At 40.0% G+C, this 25,288-nt stretch overlaps 1 protein-coding gene across 3 annotated transcripts in view; it reads right to left on the bottom strand.

Annotated features, from left to right (window-relative positions):
- Window positions 1-25,288, bottom strand: part of KDM3B (lysine demethylase 3B) — a 75,863-nt gene that overhangs the window by 30,572 nt on the left and 20,003 nt on the right. For all 3 annotated transcript variants that reach the window (XR_013387727.1, XM_077911836.1, XM_077911835.1), the window contains exons 2-9: window positions 24,236-24,403; window positions 19,359-19,472; window positions 18,001-18,106; window positions 15,902-16,026; window positions 13,582-13,656; window positions 10,528-11,127; window positions 4,843-6,079; window positions 3,737-3,938 (exon numbers count right to left, since the gene is read on the bottom strand). Coding sequence is in view for 2 of the 3 variants with exons in the window: in XM_077911836.1 (XP_077767962.1) it covers window positions 3,737-3,938; window positions 4,843-6,079; window positions 10,528-11,127; window positions 13,582-13,656; window positions 15,902-16,026; window positions 18,001-18,106; window positions 19,359-19,472; window positions 24,236-24,403 (2,627 nt within the window). In the remaining variant the exon portion in view is untranslated. The remainder of the gene's footprint in view (window positions 1-3,736; window positions 3,939-4,842; window positions 6,080-10,527; window positions 11,128-13,581; window positions 13,657-15,901; window positions 16,027-18,000; window positions 18,107-19,358; window positions 19,473-24,235; window positions 24,404-25,288) is intronic.

Below are 25,288 nucleotides of genomic sequence, written 5' to 3'. Positions count from 1 at the left end.
GCACTAGCAGAAAGGTTTGTGAACACTTAGTTATATCTGGATTCTTTAAAAAGCTACCCTCAGAAATGTTTTTCAGTTTCTTTACTTGCCTGTTCCACCTATACACCCATACCACTGAACGTGACCAGAGGAAAATAGCCATGTTCACCGTCACATTTGAAATTCATGTCTATCTATGTCAAGTGAGCCCTTCATTTTGCCTTACAATCACAATAGTTTCCTGGTACACACTCCCTCTTCTAGGTGCCTGTTTCATATCTTCACTTCTCATTTCTTTCTTGTTTTTAAAGATTTTATTTATTTGAAAGAGAGAGAGACTATGAGCGGAGGAAGGGCAGAGGGAGAAGCAGAGTCCCTGCGGAGCAGGGAGCCAGATGTGGGACTCAATCCCAGGACTCTAGGACCACAACCTGAGCCGAAGGCAGATGCATAACTGACTGGGCCACCCAGGTCCCGTTCACCTCTCTCTCTTTTTTTAAAAAAATTTTAAAAAAGATTTTATTTATTTATTCATGAGAGACACAGAGAGAGAGGCAGAGACACAAGCAGAGGGAGAAGCAGGCTCCCTGCAGGGAGCCCAATGTGGGACTTGATCCTGGGACTCCAGGATCACACCCTCAGTCAAAGGCAGGTGCTAAACCGCTGAGCCACCCAGGCATCCCCCCGTTCACCTCTCTTTTCTAACCTCTTTAATTTTCCCCATGAAGACCTGGCAATGTATTCCACTGAGAAAAATACAAAAAGCCAGAAAAGATATCCCCAAGTCCTCATCACCATACTACTGGGCCTTCCTGCAATTGGGCCCATATTCCATTTGACCTGCTGCTGCTGCTGCTGCTAGGAATGAGCTAGATCCTAGACAAGACCAATCTCTCCACCTATATCTGGAGACCTATCCTCTCCACTTGCATGGGCATCATACCATATATTCTCTTTTCCCGGCTGAGCATAGAACCCGATGTGGGGTTCGATCCCAGGACCCTGAGACCATGACCTGGGCTGAAGGCAGATGTTTCACCAACAAAGCCACCTAGGTGCCCCTACAGCAACATTTCCTCAGTTTTCTATACTGACTGTCACCAGTTCCTCTTCTCTTTTCTCTTACTCTACTCCAGTCAGGTTTTCCCTCACCAACATAACCAAACTGTTTTTGAAAAGGTCATACCCCCCATTAAATCCAATGGTCACTTTTAGTTCTCATATGGCCTGACCCAGTCCCCAGTATTTGCCATAGTTCATTACTCCTTCCTAGAAATACTTTCTTCGCTTGCCTTCCAGGATACATCACTGTTCTTTCTCCATCTCCTTTACCAGCTCCTTCTCCTCTTTCCTGTCTCTCCATGTTGGAGAATTCCAGGATTGGTCCTAGGAATGCTTCTCTTCTCTACCTACACTTGGACTCCTTCAAGGTTCTCAAGTAGACACAGCTTTCAATACCTGGTGGTATCCAAATATTTAACCTCCTGCCTGGACTTTCCCCTCAACTTGAAAGTCAAGTTTCCAGCTGCCCTTTCAATATCTCCATCTAGAAATCTAATAGGAGGCTCAATGGCTAAGCATCTGCCTTTGTTCGGCTCAGGGTGTAATTCTGGGGTCCTGGGATGGAGTCTCACATCAGGCTCCCTGCAGGAGTCTGCTTCTCCTTCTGCCTGTGTCTCTGCCTCTCTGTCTCTCATGAATAAATAAAATCTTAAAAAAAAAATTTTAGAAACGTAATAGGCATCTCAAATTTAACATGCCCACATGAAAAGTTCCCATTTTCTTCCCCAAACCTGTTTTCCCCCAAGAAATCTTATCAGTAAATGGCAATTCCATTCTTGTAGTTTTTGGTCAAAAGCTGTAGAATCATCTTTGACTCCATTCCTTCTTCCAAACTCCATATTTAACCCATCAGAAAATCATGGGAGTTCTCCCTTCAAAATATATCCTTAGGGGTGCCTCAGTAGCTCAGTAGTTAAATGCTCGACTCTTGGAACTCTTGGCTTTGGCTCAGGTCACAATCTTGGGGTCGTGAGACCGAGCCCCATGTCAGGCTCTATGCTAAGCAAGGAGTCTGCTTGAGGTTCTCTCCCTCTGTTCCACCCCAATAAACAGACAAATAAAATCTTCAAAATATGTCCTTTAAAAAAAATAAAATATTTTATTTATTTGACAGAGAGCGAGTGAGCACATGCAGGGGGGAGTGGCAGGCAGAAGGAGAGGGAGTATTAGGCTCCCTGTTGAGCAGTGAGCTGGATGTGGGGCTTGACCAGGACCATGGGATCATGACCTGAGCTGAAGGCAGACAACTTAACTGACTGAGCCACCTTCTCAAAATGTATCGTTAATCCAATCAGACTCATCGCAAGGCAACCATCATTTCTCACCTGGATAATTCCAACAGCATCTTAATTTCTCCATGTTTCTGCCTTTGCCTCAACATAATCTATTCTCAAGAAGGTAGTAACAGTGATCCTTTAAAACATTCCTGTCACTCACCAGCTCAAAACCTTCAATGGCTTCTCTTTCAGCACAAAAGCTAAAGCCCTCAGGAGTATTCCTTTAAAATATGGACCTATCATTAACTCTGTAACTTCAATTCCCCCGGCTCCCACTCTATCCTTTAGCCACCCTAGCTCCACAAACACACCAGGAATATTCCAGCCTCAGGACAGTTGCGCCTGTTGTGCCCTCTGCTTGGAATACTCTCCCAGAACAATGTGTGGATTACTTCCTCACCTCCTTTAGCCTTTACTCAAATCTCACTTTCTCAAATCATCCTATTTAAACCGTAGCCTCTCTAAACCTCTCGTCACTTCAATCCTGTTTCCTGTCTTTATTTTTCTCAGTTATTATCAGGTAACATGCCATATATTTAATCTTTCTCCCTTTATCATCTGCCTCCTCAGTAAACCTCTTAAGGGATGGATCTTTATGGTTTTATACACCACTTAATCCTCGATGCCCACAACACTGTTCAGTAAATATTTGCTGAATGAGTGAATCCACACGAGGATAAAACATTTGGATTTATTTTAAAAATTAAGAATTCTTTAAAGATCATTTAGAAGAAATTTGTCTAATTTATCAAGCAGAAGAAAAGTGACTATATATCTGGTGTCTGGTAAAAGCAGGGGATATTCTCAGGATTTTCATCAGTTATCTCTATTTCAAAGACACTTATTATCTTCTAATCTTCCTTCCCCTTCTCTCGGAGACTCAAGTTACTCTAGCAGCAAAGAGGAATAAGTGGTCAGACAGACAGATAGATCCATATTACAATATGGCATCCTTCTGCTTATACCACTTTCAAATGGAGCCCAAATTAGGAATAACTCAGTGAAGCTCAGGGGCCAGCAGCTGGGACTGTTAACTTCTGTTCCTTAAGGACAAAGCCACCAAGTCACTTTACAATCCAAACACCTGAGTGACTCCTATGGCAGAGCCTCAGTGAAGACTCAGAGCAAAGCGGTTAAGGAAAAGATGTGAGACAGGCTGGGATGTCTGGGTGGCTCAGTGGTTAAGCGATTGTCTGCGTTTGGCTCAGGGCATGGTCCTGGGATTGAGTCCCACATCAGGGTCCCCACAGAGGAGCTTTGCTTCTGCTTCATCCTCTGCCTCTCTCTGTGTCTCTCATGAATAAATAAACAAAATCCTAAAAAACCCCATGTGAGACAGCCTTACAGGTTCAGAGAAAGAGCAACAGTTATGTATCACTAATGGAAACTGGGAAGGAGATGGAGATGGGTCTGGGTACCTCCGGAAGTGAAAGAAGCGGCAGGCCACAGTGGAATCATCTTGCTCCTGTTCTTTAAACTTCCGATACCGCTCCAGGCGGCACTCCCGACACTTGTGCAGGTGAGGGGCTACATTGATGCATGACCCATCCTGCAGGAAAGGCTCTCCGGACTGCTTCAGCTTCTTTACCTTGCTCACATCTTTCAGCACTGACTGGCCAACTGTGACAAGGGAAGGAGGAGAAACAATTGGTCATGAGTGGTATTAATAAGACCCAATAACATGATCTTCCCGGAGATGAATTCTTGTTCTGACCTGGCTCACTCTTCCTTGCCATGGCTGGGCTTGTGCCTATCGTGTTCATCCTTGACAGAAAGGGAGGGAGGAAAGAGGCTTCAACTGGAAGCTAAGGACCATGGAGAGAATTTGTGGCAAGGGCCCCATTACAAGGAAACAACTCTGGCATGGGTGAGGAAAACCCAAGAAGGTAGAAGGAAGCCATTTGCCTCTAGCCTCTGGGGATATGACTGTTTTACTAATCAACAACTCCTATGTCCCCACGGGACACCAATTCCTGATGTTAACAGTTACTTTTACTATTAGACTTTCTCTTAGATACTTGCGCTTACACAATTCTGGACCATAGCTTTGCATAGGACTTAATGGCTTTTGGAAGAGGTGTTAAAACCCTATATATGTAACAGAGTGAAGCAATATGAGGGGTGATTCTTTTTGCTTAAACAAGTCTATGGGAAAAAAAAGTCTATGAAAGGCTGCTATGTGAGAATAAAATCCAATACTCCATAATACCTCTAAAGTAAAGTAAAGAAGATGAGCCAAAGAGAAAAGAAAAAGAGTTGAGAAAAACACCAGGAAAGAGCTCCTGACCAGGAGTACCAAGGCTCCTCCTTTGTGGAATTATCATTACACAGGTAGATCTCCTTCTTTAGTAAGGATGCTGGTTAGATGCAATCCTGCCCTGAACCAAAAAGTCTGAGGTGCGGCCTCTATTGGAAGAGGAAATTATAGAACTTTCCATCAAAGAAAGGACTTCTGCCCAAGAGCACAAAAGGCATTAAAGGCTAGTGCCAGAGCCAAGCCAATGGATAATCCCAGCAAGATCACCTTTTAGGGGGGCGGTCCGCGGCCGGCCCTTTGGAGCCTGCTTCCCTTTGCCTTTGCCCAGCAATAGCTCAGCACTTCGCTCCCCATTGGGGCCCAACTTCCCCATCAGGTGCTCTGGAATCCCCTTCAGGCCAGTCTTGGCCTGCAGCTGCTCCTCAGAATCGCTCAAATCCGACAGGTCACTGTTGGTACTGGAGTCCGAGTCCTGTCTGCAAGCCAAGCTTCGTTCATCCAGTGAGAACCTTTTCACAGCTTCAAAAGGAGCTTTGTTCTCCTGTGAAAAATCTGCTGGGGAGGACAGAAAGCTGCCTGAGTGCCTGCCAAAGACGTTACTAAAGGTTTTGAGGAGGGGATTGTCCTGCTGCCCAGGCCCCACAGTTGGCCTCTCCTCTGTGGGGCTGGAGGAGAGAGTAGGCATCTCAATGGGCTGGGTGAGGCTGCTGGTGGGCGAACTGGAGCGGCCATTCCCCATGGCAGAGAGGCTGGGACCCCCGGTGGTAAGAGCTGAGCCCAGAACACCAGATACCAGTTTAGAGGAGTCAGTTGTGATGAAGAGGGTTTTCTTCTTTGCTAAAGATGCCGAATCTGTAGAGGAGTGAGCCTCAGGCCAGCTGGGTGCTGCCTTAGAGGTGACTGTGGTAGCAGAGGAAGAGCTACCCGATGCCTGAGATGCAAAGCTGCTGAAAGGGCTATGTTCAACTTTCTCCACAAATGCCAGGAAAGGGTTAGAGGGCTCTTCTCGGGACAGTTTAGGGGGCTGTAAAAATAGATTTTCATGACTCTCTGGGGTGCGGGTATTTAGGAGGCTCCGTGGGAAGGCTGGCGTGAGGGTGGGCATGGACTCTGTAGGCACCTTCCGGTCCACAGAGCTGCCAGCCTTAGAGCCCGATTTAGGGTCTGCTCCAAGAGTGGATCTGCCTTTACACAGGCTCTCAAGGCTTTGTTTGAATGAGTCTCGACTGGAGGAATCATCAGCCAAACTCTCTGAAACGGTAGTGAAGTAGTTACTGGTAGGTAAAGTTTGGGACATGCATTGAAAAAACAAGTTTTTAGAGAGATCAGAGTCTTTCTGAGACTCTGGTGCAGAGCTACAGCCAAAAGAGAAGCCCAAAGGTTTGTTCTCTGTGGCTAGAACCCCATTGGACTGGCTCCTTCCACTTCCAAAAGTTAAAGGTTGTGATGAACTTGGGAGAGGTGCTCCAAATCCAGAAGACGCCAGAACAGTATTTCTTGAATTCTGAAAAAAAGATAGCCTGAGTTAGTGATGCTGGTTTTTCTGGACAACCTTATTATTTCTTCCCTGGACCTAGGCCAACGTTTCTTGTGGGTCAAATCAACTTTTCTCTCCTACAATTCCATGAAAATTGCTCTTATAACTACATTTCACCAGCATTAGGCAAGGAACCTGCCACAGACCACACAGAGGGCATCTTTTAACAAGGTGAGCTAGAGATAACAGGATGTCATTCATCCTGCCATTCCTTTGGTTGTTAGCCAAGTGGCTGTCAAAGCACTAGGAGGCTGTGTAGGCTTCTTAGTTTCTATGTGGAAATGAAAACACTACCAGGAATTGAAAGAAAGGGTTCTTGAATACACAAACATGAGCTTTCATTGTGACATGCATTTGGTGGCCCTGTAATATTAATTTACTTCAATGATCTCAGCTATCATCAAAGTTCTGATTTATTTAAAAGTTTTGTTTTGGGACATCTGGGTAGCTCAGTGGCAGAGCGTCTGCCTTCAGCTCAGGGTGTGATCCTGGGATACGGGATTGAGACCCACATCGGGCTCCTTGCAGGGAGTCTGCTTCTCCCTCTGCCTGTGTTTCTGCCTCTCTCTCTCTGTTTCTCACGAATAAATAAATAAAATGAAATAAAAGTGTTTTGATTTATTTAAATTAACAGCCCATCTTACAAAAGTGACTTCAGTCCCATGACAATGAGGAAAAATATTCTTTATTAGTCTGAAACTCCGCAAGATGGACCATGTCAGATTTTGGCCATTTGAATCCAAATCAACCTGAAAGTTGAGTATTTCTTTCAATTAAAGTTAGACCTAAAGATGTTAAATTATAGAAAGCACACTTATGAGGTGTCTAGGTGGCTCAGTCGGCTAGGCATCTGACTCTTGATCTTGGCTCAGGTCTTGATTTCAGGGTTGTGAGTTCAAGCCTCGCTCAGTGTGGAGCCCACTTAAAAAAAAAAAAAAAAAAAGAAAGAAAAGAAAAAGGAAGAAAGAAGGCATACTCATTACTGAACTCTTTTGTTATCATTAGATTCCAAATAGCCTCCAAACAGTAAAAGGGTAGATACTCATACATCCACCAAACAAAAGCATTCAGCTTAACAAATTAGCTAATGAAAAAACATTTTCCTTTTTTTCACCTTGAAATTGTTAACTTCTGCATGTGGATAAAAGGTGTGTAAAAAGGGCAGGTTTGCTTCCATATATGTACACAGAGAGAAACCTCCATTAACAGGTCTGAACACTTAAAATTAACTTGCAGGTTGTAGAGGACATACTCTTTCTCTGTAAAATATTTTATTTATTTGAGAGAGAGAGAGACAGACAGACAGACAGCAAGCAGGGGGGAGGGGCAGAGGGAGTGGGAGAAGCAGACTACCCACTGAGCAGGGAGCCTCATGCGGGGCTGGATCTCAGGAACCCCCCCCCCCAAATCACAACCTGAGCTGAAGGGAGATGAACTGAGCTGCCCAGGCACCCTGAGGATGTTATCTGTTAACATTCATTTTATTCTTTTTAAATTGTTTTTAAAAAGACTTTATTTATTTGACAGAGAAAGAGAGAGAGAGCACACGCAGGGGATAGTGGCAGAGGGAGAAGGAGAAGCAGGCTCCACAATGAACAGAGAACCTGATGACACAGGGCTCCATCCAGGACCTTGAGATCATGACCTGAGCCCAAGGCAGACACTTAACTGACTGAGCTACCCATGTGCCCTGATCAGTCATTTTAAAGCATTGGTAACAAAAACTATTCCAGGACTGCTTAATGGCTTCCTTCTGGGGTGATAAAATTTTTTGTAACTAGAAAGTGAAAACAGTTGTACAACATTGTGGATGTATTAAATACCACAGTATTATAACACTTTAAATAGCTAAAATGGTAAATTTAATGGTTACTCTTCCACAATTAAAAAAATTATTACAGAGGCACCTGGGTGGCACAGTTAGTTAAATGTCTGGCTCAGGTCATGATTTCAGGGTCCTGGGATGGAGCCCCATGTAGGGATCCCTGCTCAGCAGGAAGTCTGCTTGACAGGATATACTTCCTCTCCTCTCTGCTCCTTTTCCTGCTTGTGTGTGTGCTTTCTCTCCTAAATCAATCAATCAATCAATCAATCAATCTTCAAATTATTCCAGATATTCAAAAGGGCTATTGTTAAAAAAAGGGGGGTGAGGAGGAGATTGTTTACTTAAGGTGTTCTTAAATACGCCAAGAGGAACCTACATTAGGACTTTATCTGAGGGTGGAACAGAGACATGAGAAACAGGAAGGCCACCTAAGGCTTGCCTCCAGTTGATATTTGCTACAGAGGTTGTCTTGGCATTTTAGAGTTAACAACTTGGAAGTTTGTTTAAGGTAAACTTGAAGCCCAACATGGGGTTTTGGGGGTTGGAGATCAAGAGTCACATACTCTCCTGACTGAGCCAGCCAGGCACCCCATTATTCTTTTTCTTTTCCTTCCCACTAATCTACAACTATTGACTTAAAACCCCTCCCAACAAAAAAGAGAATAGAAAGACACAGCCCTAAGGATTGGCTAGCTATTGTTTCTTTCTTCTTCTTTTTTTAAGACTTTATTTATTTGAAAGAGAGAGTCAGAGTGAGCATAAACGGAGGGAGGGGCAGAGGAAGTAGCAGACTTCCCGCTGATCAGGGAGCCTGATATAGGGGTCTGATCCCAGGATCCTGGAATCATGACTTGAGCTGAAGGCACGTACTTAACCAACTGAGCCACCCAGGAACCCCTGGCTGTTGTTTCACTAGCAGAATTTGGCCAGGAGCCTTGACACCTGCATGACTCCAAGGATCCAGCATGGGTAGCTCAGGTTTCACTACTAAAGTTACCCTTTAAAAATAAATCACATGAATGAAAAATAATTTGGATGGCCTTTCATTTTCCTTCAAATGATTAAATTTTAAATCCTCTTCTTATAAGAAAGTGATGACAAACTGATTTCAATTTAATTTTTAGGGCAAGAAGTTTCCTGGGGGCTGTGTCCCTATTTTAGATTTGACACCATAATGGAAACATCCATTTCTGTACTTTTAAATCAGATCCCAGGAGAATACCTAGGCTGACACACTACTAAAGTCACTGATACAGTCACAGAAACTTCTCCAACCTCTTCAGAAAATGCCCTTTGAAACCATATTTCCTCTATCCAGCATTGCTACCCCAAGAATAATACCATTTAGTGGGCTTCCTCTTGTAGCATATAAAACTTAGTCTACTTTGTAAATCCCCCTTTACATCTATACCGTCTTTGACATGGAGGGGATTTTAATTAATTTGAGCAATACGTTGACAGAGGAAATCCACATAAGACCCTCATCTAGTTCTCTTGGGAATGCTGGTCAACTCACAGAGGACAAACTGTGAATAGTGTGAAATTCACATTTATAGGTCTTCTCTTCTGCCTGGACCTTTCACCTCCCTCCCCATCTCTGCACACTTAGGATTCACAAATTGCATCTGCTAGAAGAACTCAGATGAAATGCATATGCCATGCTTTACCTGGCACTGTTATACCTAAAATGATTCCATCTTAAGATGTGAGCTCCTTCAAATAGGGATTTCAATTCTTTGTTTATAATATACAGTACTTAGCACACAGTAGTTTCCTATACATAATTTAAAAAATCATTTAGTATTTTGTCTTTGTATTTCATATTCCAACTTGAGGAAACAGCCAGTCTGAAAAAAAAAATGACTAGCATCACAAATCATTCTTCGGTGACCAAAGTAAGAGTGAAAAGACTGTAAGAAATGATTTTGATATTGTTTTAAATTTGACTGGAGAGCCAACATGATGTTAACTTGTATTTAACAGAAGTTCTATTTCAGCAACAAACATGTTTATCATATAAAGAACATAGTGAGCTGGATACTACTGTGATTAATTCCATCAGATTTTCCAGGTAAGGCTTAAAGAGTAAGTTAGGAAAAAAAGGCAAAACTTTCATAGCCATATTAAATCATGGGAAGAAGCCCAGCCTCAAAGGAAAATATCCTAGAAAAAGATGAACTGAAAACAGGGGATGGTAATAGTCGCTTTCACAAAGCCTTAATTATAGTGTTCACTGTTACCAACACTGTAATTCATTAACCTTGCCTCTCATAGGCCAGGTGGAGGCTCAACCATTATGTGAACTAAATAGATAATTGAATTAAAAAGATTCCCCATCAGATCTATTTGAGCATCTCATTAAATTGGGTTTTATAATCAGTTTTTGATTAATGCAATTGTTCAGGTGACTTTTAAGAGCTAACAAAGTTATTAAAATATACACATTTGCCCAATGAGTAGTAAAGGAGTATTCGTACAATTTAAGCACATCTCAGAAATACTCCCTCCCTGGCATTTTAGATGCTTTTTAATGTGTTAACATTAAAAGAATGAACCCAAATCTTGCAAATCTGCCCCTGAAACAACTCACCTCTCCTGGGGCCTGTAATCGGCTGCCTTTCTGTTTTTCCGGCCCAGTCCCTGCTGCAAGGCCAGTGTCTGAGATCCTCACCGTGGTTGGGGTGGAGCTGGCGGTAGTGACCACAGCTGCTGAAGCCACTATGCCCTGGCCAACTTGTTCCAGTGTTTTTCCTGCCTCTTTGTTTTCGGCTCCACCCACCTCTGGGGCCAAAGGTGTTTGACCTGTGGCTGTAGAATATGGAGTGAAAGGTACAGGTGTGTCCCCACCTACAGGCTCATCCTGCACCACCAGAGTCCTGCCGTTTTCTTTGGTGTAAGTGGCAAAGCGAATGTTGCGGTTAATCTGGGGAACAAATGTAGTCGGTGGCTGCTTGGCTCTCTGATCCAGCCCTGGCTCTCCACTGGCATTCCCTCCTTTCCAGGGCCCTCGGCTTGCCTCACCTCCATCGCTCCCATTACTGTCTACTTCACCCCTGTCTCCTTTTAATTTCTTTGATGCAGGGTCACACCCAGAGTCCGAAGCACTTTTCCTCCTCCGGCCATCTTTCCCCTCTATGCTCTCTCTCTTCTTCTTTCCTTTGGAAGATTTTACCGCTTTTAACGTACCCCCCTACAAAACAAAATTCAAAAAAGATTTATTATAAGGAACCTTCCATCCTGTGAAAACCATACACCATTAGTTCTTTCCCATCTCTAGAAGCAGACAAAGCAGGCAGACTGCTACATTCCGACACCAGCTCTAAGATATCCCCTTAACCAGCTCTAAGATATCCCCTTAGTCAGAAAGCTCCAACCTTCCTGTGACTCAATTTATACACATATACAAGATAATGATTATGAGAGATTAACTCACTTGGCAAACCTTTCCTTAAATAAAAGGCTTCCTCAAATGGACTTTTTCGAGGGTTTGAAAAATTTAGAATTTCTTTTACAAAAGAAGACTGTTACTGGTAGGCTAGGAGCTCATTTGCCCCTTGATGGAAAAAAAAATCTGCTGTATTTCATATTTTTCTTCTTGTTGGACTGAAAATAGCATTTCAAGTATTGAAATATAAAATCTCCTCTTTTCAGATGTCACTAAAAAAACTGGTGACAACATTAGGAAGACCAACATTTGTTGAGTCCGTGACCAAAGGAAAAGTGAGTCCAATACAGACAGGTCTGGATTATTCTTATGGGCACTATAAATACACAAACAATCTCTAGAACTTCTTTGAAGATATTAGATAAAGGAATGCAAAAAAGGCAGGCTACCATAGACCAAACAGCTAAATCCCTTAGCTCTTCCAATAATTTCAGCCTATCTCATGAAATCTGACTTGTGTCTTACTTGAGAGGCCAAGCAACCTTAAAAGATAGAAGATTAGAAGACACAATTCTATCTCTAAATAAATTCCTTCCCTGACAAGGGCAAGGGGAAGGGCACTTAGAACTCAGCTACCATTCTCTCAAGCAATCTTTGTGCTGCAAGAAATTTTATCTAGAATATTCTCAGAATCATATCCTATCATGAAGCAATGTGTTTTTTTTTTTTTAAGCTTTATTCAGGTAACTTTCAGATAGTTTTACTCAGGTAACATGTGTTGGGGTGGCAATAAGCTAGTGACACACAGTTATTTAGCCATTAATATTTACCAACTTCATTAAACTAATCTTATTGCCCTTGAATATTTATAGCTTCTTTACATAGATCATTTCTGTCATAACCATTACTATACCTATTAAAATTGGAACTTTTTCAAATTTTATATTTCTTTTGGCCAGTTCTGGTTTCTCTATTCTCTCTCTTTTTTAGTTTCTCTATTCTCTCTCTTTTTTGCTCTTTTTTATTTCCATCTTTTCTCCCTTGATTTCCTTCTACAGCTCTTAACACTTCAAGATTCCCTTCTGTTTCCCTCATACTTTTGGTAATCTACTGCTGAAAACCACAGTTCTAATCTTTAATGCATCCAGTGAAGTTGCTGATCTTGGCTCATAGCAACCTCCCTGAGCAATAACTTATATTTATGTCCTACTTATAGTGAGCTCCTCACATGTGAACAGACAGCGTAAGGCATGGAGACCAGTACTCTCCAGTTACGTCTGACCATCTAAATAGTGTATTGCATGTAAGAGGTAATGAAAGAAAGAAAGAAAGAAAGAAAGAAAGAAAGAAAGAAAGAACGAACGAACTAAAAAGGGGCCCAACACACTATCAAAAGTAAAAGGTATTTTCAGTCATGTAAACAGTCCACAGACTTATCCCACTTGTGGCAATATGTGGTAAAGAGCTATTATATTTAACCCTGATTTTTTTTCCCCCTAATTTCATCTTATTTTATCAAGTCAAGAATGACTGGATAAAGATGAGAAGAACTATAATACTTAGCAGGAGTAGCCAAGACAGCAGTATTACAGAGATGCTAAGAGATTATGAGGAACATGTGGCTAGAGGACTATTATAGTCAATGTCTTCGTGAAGGAAATTCACACAGGATTCCTTGACTGGTTCAGGTACTAGTTTACTATCTTTTTGGGGGTTATGATAATTCTGAATGAACCAAGAGCTGGCATGATTCACAGTAATTATGGAGTAATCCACTGTGTGCTGAGCACTGACTTAGGCACCTATTTGATTTGATTCTTCTTGGGATACCAAATATCGGACTCCTTGGAGCTCACTACTATCTAATGGAAAGAAAAAGAGGATGCAGCTTCTCCATTTCCTACAACTGGGTAGGTTATAAATATTACCACTGCTTGTTATAGCTTTAACTGAGTACTCTATCTTTCAAATATACGAAATATACCTGTCCTGAAACAATGTAAGGAGAAATAGTTAGGCCATAGATTTTTTTAAATGGTTAGGCAATACAGTCATAATTAGATGAGTTTGCTCAGACTATACTTCCTTCTTTAGACTATATTCCCTTAACTAGACAAGACTGTGGAGAGAGAAAGTGATGTACAATGACCAGAATGGAAACCCAAAGGGCATCCATGGATAACACACATATGAAGAATCTGCATTAACATGATAAAGAAAGCTTATTAGTCGGCACAGAGACTCAGTCAATTACTGTACCTCGCTCTGAGTAGTTGAATTATCCATCAGCATCACATGGATCAGTCTGGGATCTACGGACTTGATTTCACCACTCTAGAGTAGGAGGATAGCAGAAAATATGAAAAAGGGGAGACGAAAAAGAAAGATTTAAGCCTTGTCCAAGGACATAATTATATATTTTTCTAATCCATGCAATTACCTCTTTCTTTTTTCTTGGTTTTTTTTTTTTTTTTTTTTTTTAAAGACTGTATTTATTTATTCATGAGAGACACAGAAAGAGAGAGAGAGAGAGAGAGAGAGGCAGAGGGAGAAGCAGGCTCCATGCAAAGAGCCCAATGTGGAACTTGATCCCGGATCCTGGGATCACGACCTGAGCCAAAGGCAGATGCTCAACCACTGAGCCACCCAGGCGTTCCTATCTTTTTGTTTCTACTCCAATATAATGAAAGCTCCATGAAAGCAGGGTTCTCTACTATCTTACCCACTGCCAGAATAACATCCAAAACAAGGTCAGGAATTCAATAAGCACTCAAATATTTGTTAAATTAACGAAAGAATTGAGTTCAATGCCCAATGTCTCTCTCTCTTTTTCTTTTTTTAACGATTTTATTTATTTATTCGACAGAAAGAGAATGCACAAGCAGAGGAGTACAGCAGAGGGAGAAGGAGAAGCATGCTCCCCACGGAGAAGGGAGCACCACCCCACGTAGGGCTCGATCCCAGGACCCTGAGACCACAATCTAAGCCAAAGGCAGACACCCAACCAACTGAGCCACCCAGGTGCCCCCCAAATGTCTCTTTTAGGGACATTAATTTCAAATTCTGCATCTCTAAAATCTTCCTATTCTGTACATACCAGAAGGTAAAAACTTACAGAACCAAAAATCATTAAAAGAACCACTCTACTAATAAACCATAAAACCACTGGGATCAGCTGATTCGACACCCTGCCAGATTTAACACCCATATCCTTTGATCTAGCAATTATATACCTAGAAATTTATTCCGATTAATAATGTGAAGTACCGTACAACAATATGTTCAAGGTTATTCACTGTAGCATTATTTGTATTACTGAAAATACAGGCAGTGATTTAAATGTCCATCAATTTTAGATTAGTTATGAAATACTCATTTAGTGGAAAAACACACAGCTATTTTATTTTATTTTTTTTAATTTTATTTATGTATTTATTTATATATTTATTTATGTATTTATTTATTTATGATAATCACAGAGAGAGAGAGAGAGAGAGAGAGAGAGGCAGAGACATAGGCAGAGGGAGAAGCAGGCTCCATGCACCAGGAGCCCGACGTGGGATTCGATCCCGGGTCTCCAAGATCGCGCCCTGGGCCAAAGGCAGGCGCCAAACCACTGCGCCACCCAGGGATCCCCACACAGCTATTTTAAAAGGATGAGGCAAATTTCTACATATATTTACATAGAAATATGCTGATAACCTACAGCTAAGCAAAAAAGGTAAATTACAGAACTATATGTATTGTATAATCCCTTTTGTTAATAAAGCATGGCTCATATACTTATCACATAAATAGATAACATGTAAATATTACAACAGACACACTGTATTTGAAAGAATATGGAATACATACCAATCTATTAATGGTAGTTACCACTGAAGGGAGTGATTTTGCCTGGGGAGAGGGGTGACTTCTAACATCTACTTAATGTATTTCTTTTTAAAATGAAGATAAATAGCAATATTTTTGAAAACACAATAAGAAATTAAGTAAATAAAATCATTTATGCTTATACTACATGTGACTGTTAAGGCCAAATCTGAAACCAAGGACAGCACAAGTACATTTCTGTTTGCCTCAAAACACTCATCTGTTACTTTTTCCTAGACAATTCTCCAGGTAGCTCTAGATGCTGTTTTATTTTTATTTACTTCATTAGAAAGGATTCATTTTTTTTCAGCATCTAAAGGGGAGTGGTTAAGTATTACAGAAGCAAATACTCACTGCCTAGATTTTAAACTACTAACGTTTATGGATATGATAAAAGAAGGATGATACCACTTCACATTTTAACATTAATGTTTAACAGATTTCAAAGCACTTTCCAATATATTATCTTAGTTCCCCAAAGCAGTGCTGAGGTGGGGTTAGGGGAGTACCCAATTATCTGTTAATTTACAGATGAGAACAATGAGGTTAGGAAAACTGAACAGCCTTTCTCCAGGTCATACAGTCATTAAGTGAAAGAGTGAGACAGAACTCAAATTTGTATACACAGTCAAGTGCTCCCTTCCTCTACACTGCCCTCTGTAAGGGGATGAATGAATCTTTTAGAGGAAATAAGCCAAAACCTCACCTCAGTTACAGAGACCTCCATAAGGCGGGTGATGGAGTCTTGATGGCTAACAACACCATAGAGCCAACTTTCTTCCCCCTCTGGCTGGTATACTTTGACCCTGTGACCTTGAACACTGTAGGGACCTAAAGGAGAGATCAGTCAGTACTGTGTATGCTTGGCTAAGCTATAGTTCATGACTTTCTAAAAGCATAAAGAAAACTATATGGTGTAAATATTTAGCACTTTCAGTTCTCTTATATGGAGTTAAATATAAATAAGCAATTTCAGATTTATCATACTCAGCAATTTAAAAACAAAACAGTTTTTCCTAGTAATCTTTGTAAATTCTTGTTTATTTGGAGATGTCTTACCATCTCCCAGATCTGATTTCACCTTCTTTTAATCTAATTCCAAAAGTAATATTAGGAAGAGAAAGAAACCTTACAAGCAACAACTATAGTTACTAAGAAAACCTACCAGATACATTTGATCTGACATATACATATAAAAAAATGAGAGGCCAGTAAGTTGACTATACTATTTTGTTAAGTGACCATAGGAATGATAGATAACCATTTACATTCTGCTGACTTTCAGTAACAGTAGGTGAAGAGTTCAATTTTCCAGCCCTTGCACTAATAATAGTCTGAACAAATATAGCACCTGTCTTCCGAGGAACAAAGAGTCTTAAAGATATTACTTTATCAGCAGATAATGTCACTCTACAATATCAACAGGCCTTCCAATAAGGATAGCTTCTCTCTTCTGCATATCTCATATATTTGAGAATATATAGCTAAATCATTACTGATTTAAATTATTTATTATCTTAGAACTATAAGTTTCCTCAATTTTTCTATACATACTCCCGTATACCTCCACCTTTCATTCTGTCCACTCAATTTTCTTCTCTCTGCTATAATTTTTTCCCTCACATTCTTTATGCCTCCATATCTTTCCTTGATTATTAAACATCACTTTATCCTGATAGTCTCCTTTCCTCAGTTAGCCAGTTTTCCTACCTTTACTCATTCAGACACAGCTTGAGAAAAGACAACCAAAGACCCTATTTCACTGAAAATCACGATTTAAGAGGCTCAGAAAGGAAGAGGAATAGGTGTGCACCACAAGGTTTATTCTTTTTGTGGAATCTTGGCAAAATCTGTATTTGAACTGGAAAAAGCTAATAATTCTTTTGTTGTTTATTTATTTATTTATTTATTTATTTTTTAAAGATTTTTATTTATTCATGAGAGACAGAGAGAGAGAGAGAGAGAGAGAGAGAGAGGCAGAGACACAGGCAGAGGGAGAAGCAGGCTCCATGCAGGGAGCCTGATGTGGCTGGGACTCGATCCTGGGTCTCCAGGATCATGCCCCGGGCTGAAGGCAGTGCTAAACCACTGAGCCACCCAGGTTTCCTTGTTTTGTTTTGTTTTTAAAGACTTTTACTTATTTCTATATGAGAGACACACACACAGAGAGAGGCAGAGACACAAGGCAGAGTGGGAAGGAAGCTCCCTGCGGGGAACCCAACACAGCACTTGATCCCAGGATCCTGGGATCATGACCTGAGCAAAAGGCAGATGTTCAACCACTGAGCCGCCTAGGCATCCCTTTTGTTTTCATTCTTTCTGCTTTTATTATTTATTTATTTATTTTTAAAAGATTTTATTTATTTATTCATGAGAGACACACACAGAGAGGCAGAGACACAGGCAGAGAGAGAAGCAGGCTCCCTGTGAGGAGCCTGATGCAGGACTTGATCCCAGGACTCTGGGATCATGACCTGAGTCAAAGGCAGACACTCAACCACTGAACCACCCAGGTGCTCCTCCAGGTTTGTCCTTAATAAATATTTAAGAAACGAGAAAAAAAAAAAAAACTCACAACAAAATTGGATATTTTGAAATGTAATTTAAAGAGGAAATAGTGGTTTGAGTGAGATCTTATTTTTCCAAACTATTCTAGATCTAGCTAAGTGGAGATACACTTGACTCTCCCCACAAAAAAGAAACACAAATGTTTAGAGTTGCATAGTGTCTTCTCCATTCTATTACTTTCAACACTGATCACATACGTGATTCAGGATTCAGGGATAGAAGACTAACTGTTCTTACCTCGGCTGAATATCTCTTGTAGCTTCTGGTCACTGATCAAAGCATTAACTGTATCTCTCAGTGCAGTGTGTTCCAGAAGAATCTGGTTTTGGCTATCTGTTCCCATCTGGTAAAGATAAAAGAAGAAAACAACCAAATATAAAATGAATAGCAATAATATCTAACCAGATTAGAAAAATCATATCCTCAAGGAACTATGCCAGCATGGCCAAAGAATGTTCTGTAGAACCCTAGTCTCATGAGATATTTTGCAAAAAATAACGATGCTACGATCAATTAGGTTTAGGAAATAATATATACTCTATCTTTTTTTTTTTTTTTTTTTAAGATTTTATTTGACAGAGAGAGGGGGAGAGCAGAAGCAGGGAAAGCAACAGGCAGAGGGAGAGGGAGAAGCAGGCTTCCCACAGAGCAGGGAGCCCAGTGCAGAGCTTGATCCCAGGACCCTGAGATCAAGACCTGAGCCAAAGGCAGAAGCTTAACCAACTGAGCCACCCAGGCACGCCTACTGTATCTTTCTATACACAGTAGTATATTAAAGGCTCTGAAGAGACATGGGGAAAAAAACTGTTTAGGGTCAGTGTTTCTCATACATATCTGACCACAGAATATTTTATTACATGTAAATTTTTTTGGCATATTTTGGTATTTATTTGACTTTTACCGAATGCCTATTCATAGAAGTACTAGAACTGCCAAGATGAATAAAGCACGGGTGGTGAGAGGGAGTGAGGCCTAAAGAGGGAGGAAGACGTATCAACAAAGAAATCGTCATTAATATTTCACACAACAGAGTTTAAGAAATAATGTTCTTGGCTGCTTTGATAAGACAACAAAATTCTTAGAAGTCTCCTAATTTTTAACCTTTGGACAGTAAACCTTACAAGTGAAAAATAAATATTACCATCCATAAATTCTGAAACTCTAACTTGGAAGCTAGTTTGTTTAAACTACTAACATACCCCTTTTCTTTCTAAGTAGAGATAAATCTAAGCTTTTTAATATTTAATGCTGCTTGGAATCAGCCCAAACTCCCAGTCTCTCTGCCACTGACCTAAGTATAGGCCCCTTTAAGTTACACAAGCAGCCATCTCTGGGAAGCCACCTTCTGAAGAGATCCTCAGAATTGTGGTCTTAAGTCTTAAGTGGTTTCAGGATAGGGTAGGGTGTGTAGGAAAACAAACAAGCCATTCAGCCAGTGAATGAACTTTCAGGGTAGCAGAGAAACTTTAAAAGGCACAGGGAATTATTAGGAGGAAGTACTTCTTTCAATGCTAAAAGAAAAGAGGGAACATATTTGTAATTAACAAAGAAATTAGCAAGGAGAGCAGCTTAGGACTAGAGCAAATGTCAAGTACCTGAAACAGATGTAATCCATTAGCATCTGACAGGAAACGAAGCTCTCGATCCAGAAGGTATTCCACTGGAACCACAGAACCCAAACCAAGTTTATCTACTAGGGGAGTGAAAGTCTGTGAAACAGAAAGGACAGAAATTGATTAGAACTTGGAAAAGATGGGCAGCCCGGGTGGCTCAGTGGTTTAGCACCGCCTTCAGCCCTGAATAAATAAATAAAATCTTAAAAAAAAAAAAAAATTGGTAAAGAAAATAAGTAACAATTCAACCACATCTCAGCTTCACAGAAAATATCTACTATAAATATATTTCACCCCAGTAAATATAAAGTCTAAGTCCCTAAAAACATTCCCAACCCACCATCTCCCCCACAAAAACTCATAGGAAGGAAACCAGAGCAGAAAGAAAGTCCACTTAATACTCTTATTTACAGCTAAAAAGGACACAAAAAATAAGAAATTCCTTAATCCCTCTAGGGATCTGACTAATCTTGTCAGGCTTTGAGAGAGCTAAATTACAGTGAATTCCCAGAATAAAGACTTACACCTGGCAGCCCGGGTGGCTCAGCGGTTTAGCACCGCCTTCACCCAGGGCATGATCCTGGGGACCTGGGATGGAGTCCCACATCAGGCTCCCTGCAAGGAGTCTGCTTCTCCTTCTGCCTGTGTCTCTGCCTCTCTTCCTCTCTGTGTCTCTCATGAATAAATAAATAAAATCTTTAAAAAAAAAAAAAAAGACACCAGTATCATCTCTAGAACTCCTAAAATCTTTGTGAGATTTGTAAAATAACCAGTGGTATAAATGTTCATGGGTAAATTCATATTGCTGTTTCATAAACAGCCTTCAAAAGTCACCCAGGGGCGCGTGTCCATTTGAACTTCTTCAAAAAGTTCAATTGGAAATGGCCTTAAAAACAAACAAAAAGACAGTATTAGAGTAAATGATGTTTTGTATAATCAATAGGTAAAAAAATATTAGGTAAAAAAATATTTGTTTTGAATATTTATTTAATCTGGTTAGCCATAGGAGAATTAGATTTTTTTTTTTTTTTTTAAAGTAACCGTTTATGGGGCAGCCCCGGGTGGCTTAGTGGTTTAGTGCCACCTTCAGCCCAGGGCCTGATCCTGGAGACCTGGGATCGAGTCTCATGTTGGGCTCCCTGTATGGAGCCTGCTTCTCCCTCTGCTTGCATCTCTGCCTCTCTCTCTCTCTCTCTCTCTCTCTCTCTCTCTGTGTCTCTCATGAATAAGTAAATAAAATCTTAAAAAAAAAAAAAAAGTAACCATTTATGTCTTTACTTTGCTAATAGGATGTAAACTCAGAATTAAACTTAGAGCACTGTGGGCAGCCCCGGTGGTGCAGCGGTTTGGCGCCGCCTGCAGCCTGGGGTGTGATCCTGGAGACCTGGGATCGAGTCCCACATCGGGCTTCCTGCATGGAGCCTGCCTCTCCCTCTCCCTCTCCCTCTCTCTGTGTGTCTATGAATAAATAAATAAAATAAACTTAGAGCACTGTTTTGTCACTTCAGAAAATAAAACTTAATAATTAAAAAAATCAAGTACAAACAACAAAAGCAAAAATAAATGAGACTATATTAAACTAAAAACCTTACACACAGCAAAAGAAATGACCAAAAAAATGAAAAGGCAATATAAGGAATGGGAGAAAATATTTGCAAATCATATATTAGGTAAGGGGTTAATATCTAATATATAAGGAACTCATACAATTCAAAAGCAAAAAAAAAAACAAATAACTTATTTAAAAACGGGCAAATCACCCAGATAGAGGTTTTTGCAAAGAAAATATACAAATAGCCAATAGGTACACAAAAAGAGGCTGAACAGGGGCACTTGGGTGGCTTAGTCAGCTAAGTGTCCAACTCCTGATTTTAGCTCAGGTCATGATCTGAGGGTCATAAGACTGAGCACTGCATTGGACTCCATGCTGAGCATGGAGCCAGCTTGAGATTCTCTCTCCCTCTTCCTTGGCATCCTATCCACTTCCATGTGGGCTCTCTCTCTCTCTCTCTCTCAAAAAGTGGAGGGAGGAGGGCCTGAACCTTACTAATCATTAGGAAACGCAAATAAATCCACAAGGAGACATCACTTCATACCTGTCAGAGGGACTATCATCAAAGACAAAAAATAACAAGGGCTGCCAAGGATGCAGAGAAAAAGGAATCCTTGTGCACAGTTGAAGGAAATGTAAATTGGTGCAGCCACTATGGAAAACACCATGGAGGATCCTTAAAAAATTAAAAACAGAACTACCATATGATGTAGCAATCCCACTTCTGGGTGTATATCTGAAGAAAATGAAATTACCATCTCAAAAGATTATCTACACCCCCCACATTGCATCATTATGCACAATAGCCAAGACATGGAAACAAGAAGAATCCAGTGATGGATGAATGGATAGGGAAAATGATGTGGTGTGTGCATGTGTCCACACATTGGAGTATTACTCAGCCATAAAAAAGGAGGAAAGCCCACACGTTACAACAACATGGATGAAACTTGCAGGCATTACACTAAGTGAATACATCGGACAGAGAACGACAAATAAGGTATGATTCTGTTTACAAATAGAAGCTAAAAAAAAAAACAAAAACGCATAGATACAGAGAAGACTGATAATTCCCATGGGATGGGGGAATATGAAATGAGTGAAGGCGGTCAAAGGCTGCATATAAGTTCTAGGAAGCCTAATGTGTACAGCATGGTGACTAAAGTTAATAATAACATATACTTGAGAGTTGCTCAGAAAGTAAATCTTAAAAGTTTTGACCACACATATAGAGAATATCAACTATGTGAACCAGCGGATATATTAACTAATCTTACCGTAGCAATGATTTTACAATATATATGTATATCAAATTATTATGTTGTTCACAAACTTGTGCAATGTTGTATGTCAATTCTACCTAACTGGGAAAAAATAAACAGTTCTTAGGGAAAGAAATGATGTTAGGGATTAAATTGTTTCATAACCTTACTATGAGAACACACTAAAGGTGAAAAAATTCTTTAGAAACATAAGTATCAGAAGTATCAAATGTTATCTAAAATATAAAAAGTTTCACAATGGGCACAAAAGTAGACACAAAGATCAACTGAACAGAATCAAGAGCCCAGAAGTAAACTCATGCTTATAGCTTATATTTATGGTGAATCAATCTCTGACAAAGGATACAAGACTATATAATGAGGAAAAGACAGTCTCTCCAACAAATAATATTGGGAAAACTATGTGCAAAATAATAAAACTGGACATCTCTCTCATATCAATACAAAAATAAACTCAAAATGGACTAAACACCTAAATGTTAAGACCTGAAACCAAAAAAAAAAAAAAAAAAAAAAGAAAGAAAGAAACAGAAAACATGCAATAATTTTGTGGACATCGGCCACAGAAACATTTTTCTCTTTCCTTTTTTTTTTTTTTTTTTTTTTAGAAATTTTATTCATTTATTCACGAAAGACACACAGAGAGAGGCAGAGACACAGGCAGAGGGGAGAAGCAGGTTTCCTGCAAGAAGCCTGATGCAGGACTCAATCCGGGGGTTCCAGGATCATACCCTGAGCCAAAGGCAGACACTCAACCGATGGGCCACCCAAGTGTCCCTAGAAACATTTTTTTTTTGATAGGTCTCCTCAGGGAAGGGAAATCAAAAGCAAAAATAAACTATCAGGACTACATCAAAATAAAAAATCTTTGCAGAGCAAAGGAAATCATCAACAAAATGACATGGCAACTATGGGAGATGATATATACAGTAAGGGGTAATATTCAAATTACATAACACCAAAAAAAAAAAAAAAAAAGAAAAAAAAAAAGAAAGCCCAAATTAAACAGGGGCAGAAAACCTGAACAGACATTTTTCCAAAGAAGACTTGCAGATGGTCAACAGACACATGAGAAGATGCTCAACATCACTCCTCATTAGGGAAATGCAGGTCAAAATCACAATGAGATACCACTTCACATCAGTCAGAAGGATAGGATCGAAAGGACCAAAAATGACAAGTGTTGGTGAGGATGTGGAGAAAAAGGCACTCTCCTGACTTGTTAGTGGGAACATAAATTGGTGTAGCCACTGTGGAAACAGTATGGAAGATTCTCAAAAAATTAAAAATACAATACCAAATAATCCAAGAATTCCACTACTAGGTATTTACCCAAAGAAAACATAAACACTAATTTGAAAAGATACATATATTCTAATGTTTCTTGCAGTGTTATTTACAATAGGCAGGATACAGTAGCAATCTAAGTGTCTATCGACAGATAAATGGATAAAGAACACATACACACAGAGACACACAAACAAAATGGAATATTACTCATCCATAAAAAAAGAATAAGATCTTGCCATTTGGAATAGCATGAATGGACTCAGTGGGTATAATGCTAATTGAAGTCAGACAAAGAGAAACAAATACCATATAATTTCACACATATGTAGAATTTAAGAAACAAAATGAACAACGAAAAAAGAAAGAAAAAACTAGACTCTTTAATACAGAGAACAGAGGGGAGACAGGTGGGGGCAGGAATGAAATAAAGAGAATTAAGAGTATATTTATCACAATGAGCATTGAATAATGTATAGAATTGTTGAATCACTGTATTGTACACCTAAAACTAATATAAACATTGTATGTTAACTATACTTCAATAAAATAAAGTTTTAGAACAAAGGAGAAAAGATCTCCAAACTTTTGCTTTAGTAACCTCAGAATAAAAAAATGTTAGGGACAAGCATGGAGTTGTGGGAATTCTAAAGAGTTCAGCTTTGGATAAACACCATAGTTACAGTTATAGCATAGGAGCAAAACCCAAATATGTTCCTAGCCAATAAGCCACTCACCAGGGCTGGCCACTGTGCGATTGAGACTCGAGTGCCCTGGACAAGGACTGGGTCCTTCCGCGGTGCCCATACCAGAGACCCTTCCAGTAGCAGCACAATAACTTCTTCAGCATGAACTTTAACCCAGGAGTGTTGCTTCCAGTTACAGCCATCAAATTCTACAAAGATCTGCAAAAAGAGATAAAAAGGAGTTTGGAGGTCACATCTGGAAAAAGCCCACAGTGTAATAATTTAACAAACATAAATTGTGACTAGGAAAAATTCTAACAACTTATTTTTAAGTTCTTTTAATGAATTTCAATAAAAATCAATGTTACTTCAGAGCAAGGAAGCTGAGCTCAGCTTCACTGTGAAAAGGATTAGCAGAGTTAAGGGGGCACATCTACAGTTAGCAATTTTTAGCCATGATCCTATTGAAATTTGTAACTCTAGGTTTCTAATTTACATCTACACACACCAGCTGGGGGCTTACTATGTATAAAGCACCGGACTACGTTCAGAAATACCAAGAGAAATCTAGTACATTTCCTGGTCTCAAGGAGCTCATAGTCTAATAGGATGGAGAGGAATCTTTTACACTTCTACTGAAAATGTGAACTTCTCTGAAAATTTTTTTTGAATAGGTGATATATGCATGTGGTACAAAATTCAAAAGGATAAACACTGGGGGGGGGGGGGGGGGGGGGAGGAAGCTGTCCTCCCAGTCCAGCCTGTGGATTTTTAAAATGACTCCTGCCAGGAGTGATCTCATACATGTTAGGAGGCATAATGCTATCATCATCAAGGCTTTGCTTTCTCCAACAAGAGACATTCACTTGAGATATGGTTAAAGCAGACAATGTAAGAAGTTTTTGGAAGTGATTCATATTAAATTAAATTACATTTTTTCTATTAAATACAATGTTTAGGTTTGGCTTCTCCATATACATTGTGACTTCTGAACATGTTTCACATGTAGCATAAAGAGCAAGACATAAACAAATAGGTTATTAGTACTTAGAATAGATATACCCAGGACCTAAAATATAGCTGGTCATAGAAGGGCTAGAGTGT

The sequence above is a fragment of the Canis aureus genome, chromosome 10 (assembly GCF_053574225.1).
Source record: "Canis aureus isolate CA01 chromosome 10, VMU_Caureus_v.1.0, whole genome shotgun sequence".
NCBI classification, from domain to species: Eukaryota; Metazoa; Chordata; class Mammalia; order Carnivora; family Canidae; genus Canis; species Canis aureus.
This window is presented reverse-complemented; position numbering and strand designations above follow the sequence as displayed.